This window comes from Cyprinodon tularosa, unplaced genomic scaffold (genome assembly GCF_016077235.1).
Source record: "Cyprinodon tularosa strain WSP-4 unplaced genomic scaffold, ASM1607723v1 ctg221, whole genome shotgun sequence".
Classification (NCBI taxonomy): domain Eukaryota; kingdom Metazoa; phylum Chordata; class Actinopteri; order Cyprinodontiformes; family Cyprinodontidae; genus Cyprinodon; species Cyprinodon tularosa.
In genome coordinates this window covers 901,872-920,570 of record NW_024038824.1, presented here as the reverse complement: position 1 = coordinate 920,570, position 18,699 = coordinate 901,872, and the positions used below count along the sequence as shown (strand labels likewise).

The 18,699-nt window shown below is 39.1% G+C and overlaps 1 protein-coding gene across 5 annotated transcripts in view; it reads right to left on the bottom strand.

The window, feature by feature from the left end:
* Positions 1-3,168: 3,168 nt before the first annotated feature.
* efr3a (EFR3 homolog A (S. cerevisiae)) overlaps positions 3,169-18,699 on the bottom strand; it is a 105,433-nt gene continuing 89,902 nt past the window's right edge. For 2 of the 5 annotated variants that reach the window (XM_038286169.1, XM_038286167.1), the window contains 10 exons: positions 14,393-14,554; positions 12,829-12,960; positions 12,631-12,698; positions 11,085-11,212; positions 10,459-10,509; positions 5,242-5,321; positions 5,053-5,104; positions 4,349-4,452; positions 3,560-3,609; positions 3,169-3,295 (listed from right to left, as the gene is read on the bottom strand). In XM_038286169.1, the coding sequence (XP_038142097.1) occupies positions 3,190-3,295; positions 3,560-3,609; positions 4,349-4,452; positions 5,053-5,104; positions 5,242-5,321; positions 10,459-10,509; positions 11,085-11,212; positions 12,631-12,698; positions 12,829-12,960; positions 14,393-14,554 (933 nt within the window). In that variant the 3' untranslated portion in view covers positions 3,169-3,189. Of the gene's footprint in view, positions 3,296-3,559; positions 3,610-4,348; positions 4,453-5,052; positions 5,105-5,241; positions 5,328-10,458; positions 10,510-11,084; positions 11,213-12,630; positions 12,699-12,828; positions 12,961-14,392; positions 14,555-18,699 lie in introns of all 5 variants that reach the window. The other 3 variants (XM_038286168.1, XM_038286170.1, XM_038286171.1) reach the window with 3 other exon arrangements.

Sequence of the window (18,699 nt, the reverse complement as noted above, 5' to 3'; positions counted from 1 at the left end):
CTGCAGATCCAACGGCTGCATGATCCGCTTCAAACCCAAAACAATGATGTAAACGTCAACAAACGATAATTCAGGATTTCCAGTGATACTGATATGTTTTGAATCTCTAGCAGGCAATAACTGAACCGTGTGATGCATAAACGTACAAAAATATATGATCTGCTGCCTAAACGACACGTTCCTCATGTGTTCCAGCCACGATGGGATTAATCCCGGCCGCGATCCCGGCTTTAGATGGATTTAGTTTCACAGCGTTTCTTTTTAAAGCTCAAACTGATGTTCCAGAGAGGAAACCGATAAATGATGAGCTCTGGTCCAACGCTGGTGAGTCGACATGCGACATAAACATGGTTAAAGTTAGTAAAATGGATTAAAGTTCATATTTTAGAGTTGAAGAAGATAAATGGCTCAGTTTCCTCCAACAAGTGCTCATGCTGGATCCGTATATGTCCGTACAGAAGCTGGTGGATCAACAGGAAGCTTGAAGAGAAGATATTTGCGACGATTTTATGAGGCACCAAGCAGAACACTCAAGTATGACTATGGGGCTCTGCAGGTGCTTTATACAACATCTGTAAGGAGTCATAGAGCTTGAAGCAAAACCAAAAATCTATTTTTCTTGACTCCATTCTGAGTGTTTTCAAGTAGCCTACACTCTCCATTGCCCAATTTACAAAGCTTACCCTATTAAACCTATACGGGTAACACACATTTGTACCACTTTCAAGGATCTTACAGGTCACTTTCCAAAACCTTACTGTCCCTAAGCATAAACCCTACTTTCCAGTACTTTCCTGGCACCTGGAAGGGTCAAGCTCAGGTGTCTGCTGTAAGTACCGCCGAGTCTGATTATATCAACGCGCGTATTCCTGGGAAGCTCAAAGAAAGTCCTCTGACAGTAGTGAGAGTGGGTTGTATTAGGAATTAGTGCTATGAGACAGTCTGATGGAATCTTTTTTAATATCTATTTGTTATTTACCTCTGCAGTCAACTTAAACTGTAGCTACATGTGATAAATGTTTGATGATTTAGCATTTCCTTGCAGAAAAGGGGTTTAAGAGAGCTACTAGTGGCCATATGTGGTATTACATGGTTACGGACTCTTATGATCTTTAGAAATAATTGATTTCAAACCTTTGTGTCCATCATTAACAATGTTCAGTAGTTATTTTTAAACACCTAACTGTATAACTTTGCAGTAAGAGATTTTCTGCTCATGTAGCTTTTTTTTCTCAGATAAACCAGACAACTGCTTCCAAACAGGCCTAGTTAAACCAATCATCTGCAGTTCAGTTATAACAGGCTCAGGCTGGCAATTTAAAAACCATATACATCCATAATTGGACCGTTTCTCCTGCCTGAAACAGCTGGAAGAAAAGGTGGACTTTCAGCCTGACACTAAGCCAGATTGAGCAGCGGCAGCAGGTTCCCCCTCATGCTGAGTTTAGATTAGAGGAATGTTCTGATAAACCATCTGTTTTTACAGATCACAGCTGCAGCCTGGGCTCATGAAGCCACTCAGAACTAACCTGGGCGGCTGTTTCACAACACAGCCTGGTCACTGATTCTTAGATTTCATAAGCTTTAAAGGACTCGGGGCATATTAATGCACCCTTGATTTAAAAGGACTGATCAAAGCCTTCATATCTATAAACCTGTAAGCCACCCTGCAGCTACAAGGGGGGATGATTGATTCATACTTTTCAAACCCAGCTCACAAAAGCCTGGTGTAACTGTGACAGGAAGATGAGAGCTACTTAAAAACAGACTATTTGATAGAAGAGCCTTAATAAGAACATGTCCAAAGAGATCCCCTTTGCCTTTTTTAAATCAGCGGTTCGATTTTAGCAGTAGCTAGTAGCCAGACTAGCTACTTTTATGTTGCAATATTTTACATTTGAGATATACTACCCCCTTTTGTTCATGCATGAAATCAGTATTAAGGCTGGAGAGGGGCACCCAGATTAAAGGTACTAAAGTTTAAACACTAAAAGAGAATAATCCGGTTATGTAGATTTATAGCTGCGATGGTAGATTTATTTTTAGCTAAGGTTTACAAAAGTTGAAAACCTGTTTTTTAAGTTCTGGTAAGATGGGAAATTCTTAAATACTGCCACCTACTGCTGTTAAAATGAACTGCACTTTAACAGGTAAATACAAAAAAGGTTTTAAGTTGGTACTTTGCTCTGCTTTTATTTTCTGGTCAAAATCTATATGAAACTGCTAAATAGAAATGAAAAATTATAAGTTTTGTGCTTATTGATCTTGGAGGTTTTAATAAACCTATCAGACTGAAAGTAAAGTTGACCAGTTTTTACTTTTTTAATCTCACGTTATACCATTATTTTTAACAGCGGCTGTTGGTTGGAAAAATAACATTTTAGAATAACATTTAAAATGCATTTCAGTTAATGAACTGATCAGGTTTTTAAGAAAATAATCGTAAAAAAATTTAATTTTAAGAACAAATTATATGATGATTTTGTTCCATATTTATTTTGTAATGAGATACATTTTTTTGTGAGTTTTAATACCAGAACACTTTATATTTGGATTAAAAAATGCCAATTACCGCAATGTCTCGTAAAGATTACACTATAATTAATATCCAAATAAGGGCAAAGAAGATGTAGCAAAATCTGATGAAAGAATTATTGCAAAAGTTACCCATAAATCTGGAAGGAGCCTTTTAAAGTGAACTGTGACCTTCTGTGTTTTACCCGAGCTGATATGACAATAAGCTGACCGTGCGGATATTAAGGAGTTATTGCAGGAGATCAGACTGAGCCGATCGTAACGCTGATGTTAGCCTTCATCTCTGAGACTGTTTTAGAGTTTACTTTTCTACTAGTGGTCCACTACTGTTTATCTGTTAAATAACTGCTAAAACCTGTAGTTTTATTTACTTATTTCTTTTCTACAAGAACATTTTTATACTAGAGTTTATCTATGTGAAGCTGGAGCGTCGGAACGTCAACACGGAGCTTAAAGCGGTTTGTTTTGTTCTAGTTTTGTTCTTTACAACTGTTTTGGTTCAGGGATGCGAGTCAGAGAAACAACATGCAGCCGCTCTGCTGGTTCATATTTGATGCATGTTTGTGTTCCTGATTGCATCCCTGCCACCTCAGAGACAAAGTGTGGAGGTCGCCCTCTTTCCATTCGGTTTTTCATTATCTTTGATGATTTTGTTCAATAGACGCACAGGTCCGGGAACTTCATCTCGTAGACGGGGACGGATGGATGCTGGGTGTGTCCCGCTGAGATAGAAACCAATCCAGAGGGGCTGGGGGGCGGCCTGATGGGAGGCAAAGCGGGAGAGAAAAGGTTAAACTTTACATTTATATAGAAAAAATGCAAACATCTGAGACCGATTAAAAGAGCTGGGAAGGTTTAATTGGTGAAGTTGGAGCAGAATGGATGAGGCCAAATTTTTACATCAATATTATGTTCAAAATAATACTTTTTTTTTGTGAAAATCTCAGAGAATGCAGTTTAACTCTCACTAAAATGCAAGTTAAAAATAAAATAGTGGGGATTGATGGTGAGGTGAAGAACTTACCGGATCGTTAGTTCAAAGATCTGAGCCAGACGGTCGTGGAGCATGTTGGCCTGGTGAAATAAAACATCTCAAGTCAGGAGGAGACCACTATCTGTCTAGGAATCGCAGCAGTCATTAACTAACGTTTTAGCTCCGACAGAAACGTCTGAGCTTAGGTTTCAGTGTTTTGGACTTTAGCTTTCTGACGCTTTTCTTCATCCGCATAAAATCTACAAATAATCACCAAAATGTCCTGGATTATTGGAGCAGGTGGTTGGAGGACATTGTGATCCTGCTGTTGGAGCAGAGGAAGCCCACTACGGCTGGATAAGAAGTGCAGTCTGCGGAGCACGGCGGTGGAGGGTTTATGATAGGGGCTTATCAACATTTTAGAATTAAAAAAGTGAAATAAGGAGGCTGAAAAAGTTACAGACTGTTTCAGTCTCATTTAAACCCAGCTTGCTGATGTCCTAAAACAGCTGCTGCTAAAACCAAGCAAGTTCTGCTGAAGCTCTCAGCTGGAGGTTCTGAACGATGCAGAAAGCCGCTCTCAGCAGGTTTCCTGGATTAAATGTCTTTCTGGTATTATTCATTAATAGCAGCAGCCTGTTTGTTGAAGGTAAACATCGCTAACAGAGGAGGACAATAACATCTGATAGAACCAGGCTTTCACAGCTTCATCTCTGCTACAGCGACATGAGATTAGCTGAACGATAAGAGCAAAACTAAAATAAAAAGAGAATCTAATTGAGTTGGTAAAACACAGCTTTCCTGTTTTTGCACTAAGAGTGCATCGCCTTTATTTCCCACCTTTGACTCGCAGTGAGCAGCAATCTCCTCAAACGGAGCCTTCTGGAACTTCTCCATCAACTGACGCCTCTTCTCCCGTTCTTGCTCTTCCAAACCCGTTGTATCTGGAAAAAGACACAGAGATCTCTAACTGAACATTTCACTGATGGAAAAAAAAAGAAAAGAAAAAAAAAGAAAGCAGCAGCCAGGAGCTGCTGATTAGATACACTCATCCTCATCTTTCTACCGGAGCACAGATTGTTTCTTACCAAATCAGAGCAGAAAAACATTAGCAATCAGATTGAAGAAGAAGAGACATTTCTAAAATACCTGAAGTCCACTGTTCCTCTGAACTAATAGTTATGCAAAAACACAAAACATCCCAAGTTCCCAACCACACAGTGTAGAGGTTTGCCAGCAGCTTAAAGTTCATGACAAGAAGGTAAGAAAAAGATGCAGGTTGGACTAGAGAGGCCTGAAAGGAAAAACCTTGCATATTTTTTTTATGATATTGCTGCACGAATTCAGTTTGCAAAAAACCTTTGGAAAAATGTTGACCATGTTAAAAACCTAAGATAGTCCACTATTATAGATGTAAGCACTGAGGAGGACTCAGTTTCTAGGCTTAACATAATGAAAAAAGTTAAATTTTAAGGCTGTAATCAATTATAACTATGTTATTAAAGTGGAGGATCTAATTTCCTGAGAGAAGTTGATGACCTTACCGATAGCCTTCTTCAGAGTCTCAAATGTGATCTCCTCAGCCAACTCCGACTGCTGATGGAAAACAAACTAAGTGATTCTGCAGAACCTCTACATGCCACATTTTAGAAGCTGATGCACAAAAATAAGCTAAAAACAGGCTTTTATCCATTTAGAAGAAAAACTGCATCTTAAAAAAAAATTATACATACCCTATCTGGGAGGCTGCTGGACAACATGTCCACTTGGAGGGAAATGGTGTCCACAAAACTCTTCCTCCTGGTCAGGCGGTCTTCATCTGTTACAACAAACAGACCACAGGAATGTTATAGATGTTCCATGTAGCAAAACAAAACAGGATAGTTAGTTGTATCCGGTCATTCGTCTGATCTGTTCTCAGCAAAAATGCTGGTCAGAAGTAGGACTTTTAAATCTCTCTGTAGGGTGTTGGTCTGTTAGGTCTCCAACCTGTTAATGTTTTCCATTTCAAATTAATTTACCTAAAACAGGAAATATTTAGGCTTTGATAAAGCAAATAATATCAGTTTAAATGACATTCATTGACTAGAGTATATCAAAAAACTCAGATGCTTCAAGAATGAGTAAAATTATGCAATTTCTTTTTTTCAAATTAATTGATGGAAAAAACAAGACAAAGTATATTTTGGTAAAAACATACTTTTTTTAATACATTAAATAAAAGCAAAGTAAGATAAAGATGAATTCAATTAAAACAGCAAATTTAGGAGCTTCCAGGAGGAAGATAATCATATTTTATTTATTTTCTGCCATTAATCTTTTTACATTTTTGGATTCATTAAAGTTTGTCTCTGCTCCCAAACACAGAATCCCTCCTCCAGGTTCAGCTGTGCTGCTCTGATTTTCCACAGGGAGCAAATCGGAATCTTCCGAGCCGGAAAAAGTCTCCTGTGAGGTTCTGAAGATACCCGGAGCTGCTGCTGTTTGTTCGTCTGCAGGAAGAGATTAAAGTGCAGCAGAGTTTGACCGAGGAGGGTCAGACGAGGTGTGAAAACAGAAGACAAACACCGAGCGGCGGCAGCGCTTTATAATTAACTTTGTCCATGAGTCACGCCGACCTTTGCTGTGAACTCCGAACAGGAATGACTCAGCAGCCCACACTAATGAGGAAACTCGTCCCAAAAGACGAGAGATTAAAGAAGCACAGAAAGCCGGGCGCTTACTTCTTTACTTCTCTGCTGTACCTCTGACATTTGCTCTCCCTTATGTTTCATGAACTCTTCCTGAAGATTCACAGTTTTTAGTTTAATCTTTTAGAGAAAAAACAGAGAAAATCCTCTCAGGCTGAAAACCAACAGTGGGCATCTGTCTGAGCTAGATCTTTGACTCTGTTTAAGGAGAAAAAGAAAATTGTTTAGGAACCGGCCTCACTACAGGGCTCCTTCTGAAAACCAGGGGTCGCTACAGAGTAAACACCTGAGGCAGAAAACAGCAAACATAGCGGCTGTCTTACTATAACAGCTCCATGATAAACCACCAATAAACCGTCCTTTGCAATCAGTGCCTGCAGCTTTTGAAATTATAAAGGTTGTTGACGACAATATATAAAGTTAGTAGGACAGAGTTTAATGGCAGCAGATGCTCAGGCTGGACACTAATGACATTAACTCAAACACTGAAGGTCATCGAGTGATGGAGGCATAGATGAGAAGAAAATAACTGTATATCACACCAAATATCATCATGGCAATATTTACCATGAAGATTTATTATCTGCTTTAAGATGTTTTTCTTAATATTATGTAGCCATATTTATGGATTTATCCAAACTGCTAATAATGGCTAAAACAAAAATAGAACAGATGCAAAGCGTTGAGTCCCAGCCCATTACCAAGTCAACAGCTTATGTTAGAAAAAAAAAACTCCTGGTTGATTCAGGTTCGAGTCGCCTTTTCACCTTCCAACACAAAATGAAAACAGCAGATCTACAAGCCTGTAGTTAAAAGGAGCAACCAACCTCTTCCTCCCCCTCATCTCCACAATATAATAGCAGTAATAAACAGGCTTAACTTCTGGCGATTAGAGGCTCTACATTAGCAGTCTTATTAACCTCATCTTTCCTGAGTTTATAAAAATGAACTTATTGTGAGGCCTGATGTTACAACACATTTGAAAAATTAGATAACTAATAATTCTGGTTAAAAATCTACTTAAAAAAATCTAGAATCTTCTCCTATAGGATGTTATTTTATTGGAAAAATGTGAAAAAGTTTTTAACTTAATGATATATACATAGTAGATCTAAGCCGATATTACTAGTATTATCGGTATAAGCTATTCGGTTGGTCAATTTTAATAAAACTGTAACAAAGAAAAAACTGGAAACTTACTAAAAGTGACATTTATTATATTCAATAACATTAGTTGGAAGCTCCAAAGAGGCAACAGGTACAAAACCTCCCGTCTAGCTTTAGCATCTTATGGCCCAAACCCAAAGCTTAGGAATCACATGGTTCTGACAACTTTTATTTTTTTTAAAGATAAGACATTATCATTATCAATACTAGACAATTTTAACACTTCACCCCAAAATAAAAAGATAAAAGATTAGATCAAAATGTTATACATTTCAATTGAAATACATCAACCTTGTATATACATCATGTTTTCAATCACAGTAGCATGGTAGTAGCAAAATAAGTAAAGAAGCACAAAACTAAGGTAAAAATGTTAACTCTACACTAAACTGAAAGGATTTGAATATAAAAATATTCAAGGCGCTATTCAGCAGCTAGATACACCCCAACATTTGCTACAGAGTTCTACTGCTCATAGTTGAAGAATGTTTTTAATAAAACTTACAGCCTCCATCGAGCCACTGTTCAACTCTTACTGTATCTCCATGACACCCTGACATAGATGCTGATGCTGTGCGCTCCCCCTTCTCACTGCTCCCCAAAAATGGAGGAAAACACCATAGCAACTAGTAACTAAGAATTTTCTTAAAGTATGGTTATTTTTATTATTTTTACCATAATTAAGTATTTTTTTTTAAATTAAAGTAGGATGTTGGTTGTTTATATTGAACAATAAAAAGTCCCATAAAAATCAAACAGAAATGGCAAATTGATTCTAAACTATAAACACTGACTGAATCCAAGCACAATGAATCTATCAGACTATTTATGGGTGCTCTACACCATGATGTACTCACCACGAGGAGCCCAGATGCAAAGCAGGTGAAAATGATTTAACAGGTTATTAAAGTGTTTTACAGTCCGTCTTCAAACACATCAACAGCTAAACGTGTTTGGTTTTTAATACATTTCCTGATGAGGTTTGGATGTTGAACAATTTAAAGCTAAAATTAAAACTAACTCTTTTGCATCTCTCTGGCAAAATATTAAAATGTAAACATGAGGATATTAAATGAATAAATAAATAATCCCCATGTTTTGAATTTTTTTAAACAAACTTCCTGCTTCGTGTTTGACGTTTCTTTTTTTTTTGGGTCTCTTCTTTGCTGAAGTTTTTCTGTTCAACAATCTGTCCAAACACTTGAAAGTCTGATGATCGAACATTTTCTGGATCATCAGACGGATTGTGGCTTTCTCCAGTTCCTCTAGAATGGGAGTCGGCAACCCATGACATGCAGCTTTTTAGCGGCTCCCTGGAGCTTTTTCAAAAATTTATGAAAATCTTTTTTTTTTTTTTTTTAATATGGTGTGCAAGAGATCAAACAAACATTCATTATGCTGTCCAATGCTGTAAACATTTCTATAATAAATAAATTTAAACAATAATTTGCGTCATAGCCATAGAGATCAGTGGTCATAACTTGCACCCAGCACTGTGCAAGGGAAACAAAGCAGTGGGTGTGTATTGGACTATGGATTCCAAAGGGAAAAAAAGGAAGATAGCTGATGAGAAAAGAGGATTCAAATAGACCGAATCATTTGCTTTCATTATCAATGCGGAAGGATTGCCTGCATTTTTTGCTTTGTAATGAGAGGTTTTCAAAAAATTAAAAGAAAAATTTGGAAAGGCATTTCTAGGGAATCACAGCTAAATATGCACCAAGCTGGGAGGGAGAGAAAAATGTGATTGCAGAAGTTCTGGATAAATTAGACAAGAGCAAAGATAGATTTAACGAGTGGATTGCATCTACAAACTCCACTACTGCTGCTAGTTTTGTTGCAAGCATAGAAAACCGTCCACAGATTAAACGGATAGCACTCTGATGGAGGGATGGGAACTTTCTTCTATTTTTCCCCCAAATCCTAAAAATATGAATATCACCAAGGAACGCTGATGATGGAGGATGTGGGATTTCAGAGTTAGAGAGCACTGCTCTGATGGATGTCAGTTCCTGCTTGGTTCCTCATGACTCAATCAGCTCCTCCCAACAGAAACACGTCCACCATAGCGAGATTCCTTTATCGTGTTTCCATAATTTCATCAATGCAACAAAGCCTAAACCGTGCGGTGAAGGGTAGCGAAGCGGCGTGCAGTGAGAACGTTCACTGCTCCTTACTCACCTAATGCTACTATGTGACATTTGCTCCAGATAAACATTTAATCATGAATGCTTATTATATATTTAAGCCCACATAGTCCTTTTCTATAGTGGGATAATACACTTAGAGCCCGTGTTGCCATACAAGGCTTATATAAGACTTTTACATTTTTGCAGTTCCAGACAGATTTATTTTTTGTTTTTTTGGTCCAATATGTCTCTTTGAGCAGTTTGGGTTGCCGACCCCTGCTCTAGAAGGATGATTTCACTTAAGGCCACATTGAAGTAGGAAACATATTTCTACATCTATGCATTTCTAATTCCTACTTGAGTAATAACTTTCTGACATAATGCTCCTCTTGCACCTGCAGTAACTTTCAATAATAAAGAACAAGCTAAATTTAACCAAAACTTGCTTAAGACAAAGACACAAACCTCCAGTTTGGGAGGCTTCATGAGAGCTTTTTAAAACACTCTGTTAATTTGGCAATTTGGCCTAATTTATTTTTTTCTTTCAGATTTTATTCTTTAGAGTGACATAATGTAAGCAAACTTAAACCATATGTAATGATCAATCAATACTTCGGTAGCTGTGCAACCAAATACTTTTTTTGGCCGACTTCTTTCTATAGTCCGGCCTCTTTCACTTGAGTACAAGCTTTGGTTTCTCTACCGATATCTGATGAAACCTAACTTTGAATCTACAGAAACTTTTTTTCATGATTTTTAAATTAGAGCAGAATAATGGACAGCATGGGCAGAGCGTGTTCAGGCCACTGGAACCAACCAATCAAAACAGTCAAATATTAATGAAGAAAAAACTCTACAAGCTGATTTCTAGGGATGTTCCACTGTCTTTTTGGGAGGTGGGGGTGGTTTACAACAGGAAACTAGATCTACAGGGATCAACTCAAGCTCTAGTTCAGCCGTTTACCTCTGGATGTCTGCTTGCACCTGTGGATGATCTTTCCTACTGTGTAAAGCACTGAACATGAACACGTTACAGAAAGAACAGAACAACCTTTGGTTAGAACAAATATCAACATGTTTATCCCAATCTCCAAATAAGCAAAACACATTTAAACCCATTTAACTGTAAAATAACTTACCTGAATCAATGTCACCTTTAAGGTCTTATAAAAAAGATAAGGTCTTATAAATCACCATATGTTCATAACGATGCAGTTGATATTTTACCAGAGGGTACTACCAGATGGCCAGAACGTAACAAGGACTTTCCCAGAACTTTGATAGTAATACAAGGGAAAGTCAGAATCTGCAACATGCCTCTTATCAGGTTATGAATTTATTTTATCCAGCAGGCAAACTACTTGCAGAAGTAATTTCTAGAAAGCATCCCATCATTTCGATAAGACTAGATACTGTTTATGTAGAACTAGATTTTGCATCGGTACTTGGTCACATTTGAACACAATGGTGAAAAAAAATCTGATAAATTCAAATAATTTAATTGTTGAATAATTTCTGTTCAATCCAACATCAACCTTTCTATGTGCATAGTATGAATATAAGGGCTTATGAAGAGGGGATGAATTTTACCTGTGACCTGGGGAATGTACGGAATGGACAACCTCTCCACATTGTACCCTGGCCCTGCCAGACACTCGGCCATGTCAGCTGTTTGGAAATACAGCTGTCTGTCATCCTTGTCCAAAGAGTCAGGAAGACTGTAATAACAGATAAAAATAATTTAAAAGAAAAAAAAGAAAAATAAATAAATAAATAAATAAATAAATAAATATATATATATATATACAGACACCAAAAAGGATCTAAAGTTTCTTTTCCCTGGAAATCATAATTAGAGGATAAGAAACTAAATTAAGACCTTATAACAATAATGATCTATCAGTCAGGCATGACTGCTGGACTGCCCAACGATCCCTTGGTCAGGTATGATGATAGGAAAGCCCAGTAATCCTTTGGACAGGCACAACAGTAGCGCTCTAATGATCTTTTGGTCAGTACAATGGTAGGCCTCCCTAACAATCCTTTGGTCAGGCTCAATGGTAGAATTTCCCAACAATCCTGTGGTGAGGCACTCCATAGAACTCCACAATGATCCTTTTGTCAGGCACAACGGTGAAAAACCTCAATAATTTTGTTTAGGTATGATGGTAGGACTCACTAATAATCGGTAAGATGGACTAATGATCCTTTGGTCAGGCACAAGCATAGGACTTTCCAACGGTCCTTTGGTCAGGCTCAAGGGTAGAACTTCCTTATGATATTTTGGTCGGGCACAGCGGTAGGACTACCTAACCATCCTTTGGTCAGGCTCAATGGTAGAACTCCCCAACACTCCTGTTGGGCCTGTTAGTAGACCTGTGAGATGGACGAACTAATGATCCTTTGGTCAGGCCTGTTAGTAGGACAGACTAATGGTCCTTTGGTCAGGCCTGTTAGTAGGACGGACTAATGATCCTTTAGTCGAGCACAGGGATAGGACTTGCCAACTATCCTTTGGTCAGGCTCACTGGTAGGACTTTCTTATTATCTTTTGGTCAGGCTCAATCGTAAGACTCCAGGACGATCCGTTGGTCAGGCTCAATAATAGAAATCCTTGACCATCCTCTAGTGAGGCATAGGGTAGGATTCCCAAATGTCAGGCACAATGGCAGAAATTCCCAACGATCTTTTGGTCAGGTATGATGGTAGGACTCCCTAAAAATATTTTGGTCAGGCACAATGGTAGGTCTCTCCAATTACTTTTTTAGATTTAATGTTCACTTTGTCTCATTTCAACTGTCAACTAATTACAAACTTTAAATGTAAAATCTTTGTTCCAGGATGCCATGGCTGATCTTTGAACTGGTTTCAGGAAGCATGGTTACATAACTCCTGTTCTCTCTCTACTGTGTTCATGTTTTCTTTTGGTTTGATTTAAAAGTTTCATTACTAACTTTAAGGGGTTTTAAATAGACTGACACCCTTGTACCTGTCAGAACCCTTTTCTTATGAACATCCCTTTAAGCGCATTAAATGTTGAATAACCAGACACTCCACTTTCCATTACATTTTGTCACAGATTCCTCTATTTTTAGACTATTTTAAGTCAAAACTCTGCAATAAATTAAATACTTACGAACACTTGTCTCTAAATATGTGTTCAGGCAGCAGGTAGGGAGCATCCATGCTTCTCAGCTCAATTACCTAAAGAGGCAACAGCAGAAATTACCAGAATTATCAGTTGAAAGATACTTTAGAGCGAAACAGGATTGGGAAAAAATGTTGTAAAAACAAATAATAAAAGAATCAGCAGTACTTCTGGTTGATGACACACCTTACTGACATGTTGACAGAATGGTGGGTTGGCGATCATCTGACTCAGGAAGTTGAGGTACGCTGCCACGAGTGCCATAATACCACAGCGGATCGACATTGGCATGTTTTCCTCGTTGTTTAGAGCCATGTCCTGCAGAAACCAGAGGGATGGTGTTTCTTCATACAATCTAGACTCCCAGCTGTAACTGAATGTATCATACCCAGCTGGTGGGGTAATCCTCTCAGTTACTTGTTTTTAACTAGATTACAGAGTTTAAGATGATTGGATACAATGGGCAGACAGTTGAACGTCAGCTAGTAACCAATGTTGGCAAAAAGCTTAACATTGTTTCAGCTAAGTGATCCATCCCCAACAAAAAACCAGAGTTCCCAAATAGTAGTTTAGTGATAGAAGGCGGTCCTCTGGTGTTTCTTTTTAAAGCTCTCCTATAGAACGTTGCATTGTGCACCTAGATCCTCACAAAAACAGACTGCATGCATTAGGTTTAAAAGAATTACAGCCTTTTTTAAGCAGATGTGAGTTTCCTGACTGAAATATGCCCTACCCTCCTCTAAACTACAGGCTACTCTATCTAGTTTCTGGAAACTTAACCTAGATGCCTCTCTAACCTACAGGCTACATGCTTCTCTCCAGAGTTGGCTAGTAACTAGCTACATATACTCAGGTACATTTACACGAGGAACCTTTTAGAAGTACTTGCAGGTCAAGTATTACTTTATTATTCATAGTCATAATCTTGTGAGTACTGCTACTCTTACTTGAGTAAAATCTCTGGTTACTCCGTCAACTACAAGTAACCAGAAGTTGTTCATCTTTTCTTAACATACTGTATATACATTACTTACAATAAATATTGTAATAAATTATTTATTTAGTAATCATGTTATTTGTTTTATACTTTAAAATTCCAGATTTTGCACATAACTGTCTGATTACATCATTTCATTAGATCACATCTCATTCAGTACTTAATACCAGGTACTTCTTCACACTTACTGGAGGGATTTCTTACAGTATGTAACAATCTTATACTTTTACTTGTGCTAAAAAGTTTAAGTAGTACGAATATTACTTATCAAAAACCTTTCAAGTACTCTTTCCAGCTCGGCTACTTTCCAAGGAATTTACAGATGTTACTTTCCTGGAACTTACAGAAATCATTACAAAACAGGTGGGTGTGTGTAAATTGCATCTTCATGAAGTTTGTCATATTCTCTTGGATACACAACCCCATAGGAACCCTTAAATTAAAATGACTGTGTTTGTAAGCTTTGGATGTCAGAGATCTTTAAACTAGGCTGTAGTATTCAGATTAGTTCAACCTTTTCTATAACCAGCCGCTTGTAACAGCTCATCATTTATTGAAATAAATAGTGTCTTTTACTATGAAGGGAATCTGCACTTAAACTCTTTGGCATCTCATTAGATCTACAGCTGACAATGGTCCAACATTTTGTCTCTGTTTGAAACATTATATTGTTTACCTCTTAATACTACAAACACTGTGTAGTTTAGCTTAAAGTCATTTTCCCGGTGAATAACCTGGATAGAAAAGTGTCACCTGCAGTGCAATGGAGAGTCGGATCAGGTCCACGACCACCTCCTCATTGGCCAGCTCGATGGTCAGAATGGCCAGAGTGGTGAAGAGCAGCTCAAAGTTTTTGTGGACGTTGTCTTCCTCTTTGCAACCCAGATAGACGTGGCGATAGAGCTGCTGACCATGCTGCAGAGAGAAGAGGGAGGAACACAGATTAGTACATTTATGAATAGACACATTTAAATGATAACATTTTCTATTTTAGCCCCTTAAATCAGCCACATTTACTGCTGAGTGTGGCTGGGGTAAATCGTTTGAAAACAAGTTTCTTTTTCTTTATTATTTCATTCATGCCTTTCAGGTGCTTTATGTAGGGCTACTTTAATCTCCTTTCATTATTGTTCAGGCTCAAAATACAAAGCTATGAAAAAACTTCACTCTGAATCTATTACAGAAAATTTTATCAAGGCGAGACTCTGAAAAGGAAGCTGTTAAATGCAAAGAGATGGATGATAGATGGATGGATGGAGAGATAGAGGGAAGGAGGGATGGATGGTTGGATTGATGGGGACTAGATGAAGGGATAGAGGGAAGGAGGGATGGATGGATTGGGGAAAAGATGGAGGGATGGATAGATGGAGAGATAGATGGACGCATGGATGGAGGGAGAGATAGAAGGAGGAGGGGATGGACGGATTGATGGTGGGATGGATGGAGAGATAGAGGGAAGGAGGGATGGATGGTTGGATAGATGGGAAATAGATGAAGGGATAGAGGGAAGGAGGGATGGATGGATTGGGGAAAGGATGGATGGATGCCAGATGCCTGGATGGTGGGATGGATGGAGGGATTGATGGGGAACAGATGAAGGGATAGTGGGAAGGAGGGATGGATGGATTGGGGAAAGGATGGATGGATGCCAGATGCCTGGATGGTGGGATGGATGGAGGGATTGATGGGGAACAGATGAAGGGATAGAGGGAAGGAGGGATGGATGGATTGGGGAAAGGATGGAGGGATGGATGGAGAGATAGATGGCGGCATGGATGAAAGGAGAGATAGAAGGAGGAAGGGATGGACGGATTGATGAATGGGGGTTGGATGGAGGGACAGAGAGATTGATGGATGGGGGATGGATGGAGGGACAGAGAGATTGATGGATGGGGGATGGATGGAGGGATGGATGCCGGATGGCCGGAATGTTGGGATGGATGGAGGGATTGATGGATGGATGGGGAGATGGATGGATGGAGGGAGAGATAGGGGGAGGGAGGGATTGATGCATGGATGGAGGGATGGATAGATGGATGGAAAAGCACACACATTCGTACCATTCTATTTTGGGTTGCTTAGCACTGTTCCAACACGACTCTATCCCAGAATGACTCAGCAATAAAAACGTTTCTGAACATGATCTGACCCTAACAGGGAAGACTAAACTCAGACATACAGCAATGGCAAAAGATCAGCTGCTGCTGGCCTTCTGGTCGGCTTTAAAACTATTTCTTTAGAGGTTTTTGCTTCTTAGAAATCTTTAGCCTTTGTACTTATTTATGATGGGGTTTATTTTATAATAAACACACCAGAAACAGGACCAGATGGTTCCTTAAAAGACACATTACACTGTAAACTCAGACCAGGATCACACCTGCTAAATTAAAAAAGAACAAGACACCTGACAAAAACTAGTTTTTAATCCCTGTCAAACCTGTTAAATTCTTTAAGGTATCAGCCCACACGAGGGATCCAACTATTTCCTGGAAGAACTAGCAGACTGCGTTTGTGACGGCAGGACGCTGTTTATGGGACTGAACCAAACAAACTGCTGCGTTTGTGTTGGTGTTAATGAAGCGTCAGGTCTCCTGCTGCGGTGATGCGTCTCATTAATAGCTTTTGGACAGCAATGAAGCTCTGTGACAGTGAGGAATCACAGACATTAGGATTCCATCCACTGTATTTATTAAGGCTTATAGTCTGCAGGGTGCTCCAGCTAATGCGTAGAAAGCGACCAAAACAAAAGACGGTGTTATAAATATTCTAACAGTTTAGCCGTGTTCCAAACAAATGAGTCAAAAACATGTCATCCTCTTAACATGTGAGAATTTACTGTCTTGGTTTTTTTTTTTTTTTCCCGGTTACTAAACAGAACATTTTTATGTTTGGACATGCAGCCGATTCTTTAAACTGTGCAAGAAAAATTACCACCAGAACCTGAAGTGTTGGCAGACCAATGCCTGCTCCTCCAAACACTAAAACAGAGCATATATGGACAGAGAGGATTGCTCTCTCTGTCTGCAAAGTGTTTGTAGATATTTTAGTCACCAGACATTAAACTTTACTTTGTAAGCTAAAGCTTAAATTATTGATCCAGAGGTAAAAAAAGCACCAGAGCAGCTGGAGAGCTCTCTCTAAACAGAGAAGCAAAATTATTTTGGTTGAAAGATTCAAGGGGTGAAAAAAAAAAAAGATTAATTCAATTAATTCTGAATCAGACTAAAAATAACCTTTTGTATCAGAAGCAGAGCTGATGGAGATTGCAGATAGACTATGAAATAAATGAATGTGCCGGAGCCACTCGGGAATTCACCCCCTCAATGCGGAGGTTAATGGAAAGCGGAGGTCAGCGACTCCTCATTCACCTCCAATGAGTTACAGTTGGATTCCATTAAAGGCGGCTGGGAGCGAAGCAGAAACGCCACTGCTTCAGGTCCTGCAGCTGCTTAAACACAAGGCTGTAGTTTGTGTGTGAATCACAGGTGAAATTGAACTGGGGACGTCTTCATGGAAACGTCACCGCTGAGGGGTTGGGGGGGGGGGGGGGGGGGGGGGGGGGAAGAGGCCCCTCCTGTCAGGTCAATAAGCCCGGAAACCTTCTTAAGTGGAAGGCAGCCCCACATCAGGCATTAGAGGCTTTCATACCAGCATGGATCCAGTTTATGGTTCTGTCCCTGGGGTTCTTTCTACAACAGATAGATCTATGCTTTCTCAGAGACTGGGAAGTTTCTCTATTTACATTTTCAGGTGAGCTGTATGATTTTTCAGACAATGATATTTAAATAATGTGGATCCAAAAACTGTAAAATTACAGCTACTTTGAATAACATGAGAGCAGTACATAAATAAGTGCTTATTGTGAGCAGGTTATCTTCCTATAGCTAATGTGATTTAACCTGAGTGATATGTGTAGAACGTGTCTGTCCGTGAAAAGGAGAGACGTTTAGTGCAATACTTTCAGTTGATTAAGTTACGTGCCAGCTAGTACCCGCCTTCCATACGGTTTCAGCCAATCATAGCATTACAAAAGGATTCGTCTGCAGCTTCTTGAGTGTTTTCACAACTGGCAGAGTAAGGTGATAAATTAAACTTTGTCGAAATTGTAGGAAGAAAAGGACAAACATCTTTCCCATCTACAAATGCACAAAGTGCTTTCTCTTTGCTCATTTTCAAGTGAAAAATTTTTATTTTAGCTAAAACCAAGTCAATTTTTGTATCAACAGGTGAGTCCTCTAGCGTAGCAACTGTTGTCATTCCTACATGTCCCGCCCCAAAAAAACACTGCTGGCGTGTCATTGGACCAACCCGCTGGTTGTTTCAGAGACGGACGCATTGGAGGGAGTCTTTCAAGATGAATTTGTTGTGAGATTGAAAATTCGAATCTCGCCGCTATCCTGCTTGCAGCGCAAGGTTATATCTGATTAGCTTACCTTCTTCATCCAGAACTTTGCGCGACCCCACCGAAATCAACTTTCATCTACAGATAAACTGTGTAAACTGAGCCTAAGGGTGTATTTACCTCTACACCTGTTTAATTCTGCAATTAAAACGGTTCTAATGCTGCCCTCTTATGGTTAAACTGTGGCTATTGCAGCTGAATTTTCCTCTTGGATTAAACAGTACATGCTTTCATTGTCAAACGTTTTCATTTTGGTGCTAACCGATAACGCGCCGGCCCTCTTGGCCCAAGAAAGCTTGCCTAAACCTCTGGTCACGAGAGACAAGGTGTGGAAAAACCCTCCACCTCAAAAGATCTACATGTTGTATAACCAGCAGGATACTTCTGCTCCTCCTCCATACTTCAATATGTATAAGCCAGGCTAAATTAGCAGCCACTCTACCTCATCCTGTCCACACTTTTGTTTTTCCCATTGCTCACATACTGTAGCCCCGCCCAGTAGGGTTTCTTGGCCACAGCCAATTTGGTTATTTCACAAAATCTTTCCAAAGCTGGATCTATTCTTTAACAGAGGTGAGTTACACTTTAGATAAGATATTTCTCCAGACAACGAGGCTGGAGTTCAACTTTCTTGTTAAAGGAATAGTACACCCAAAAC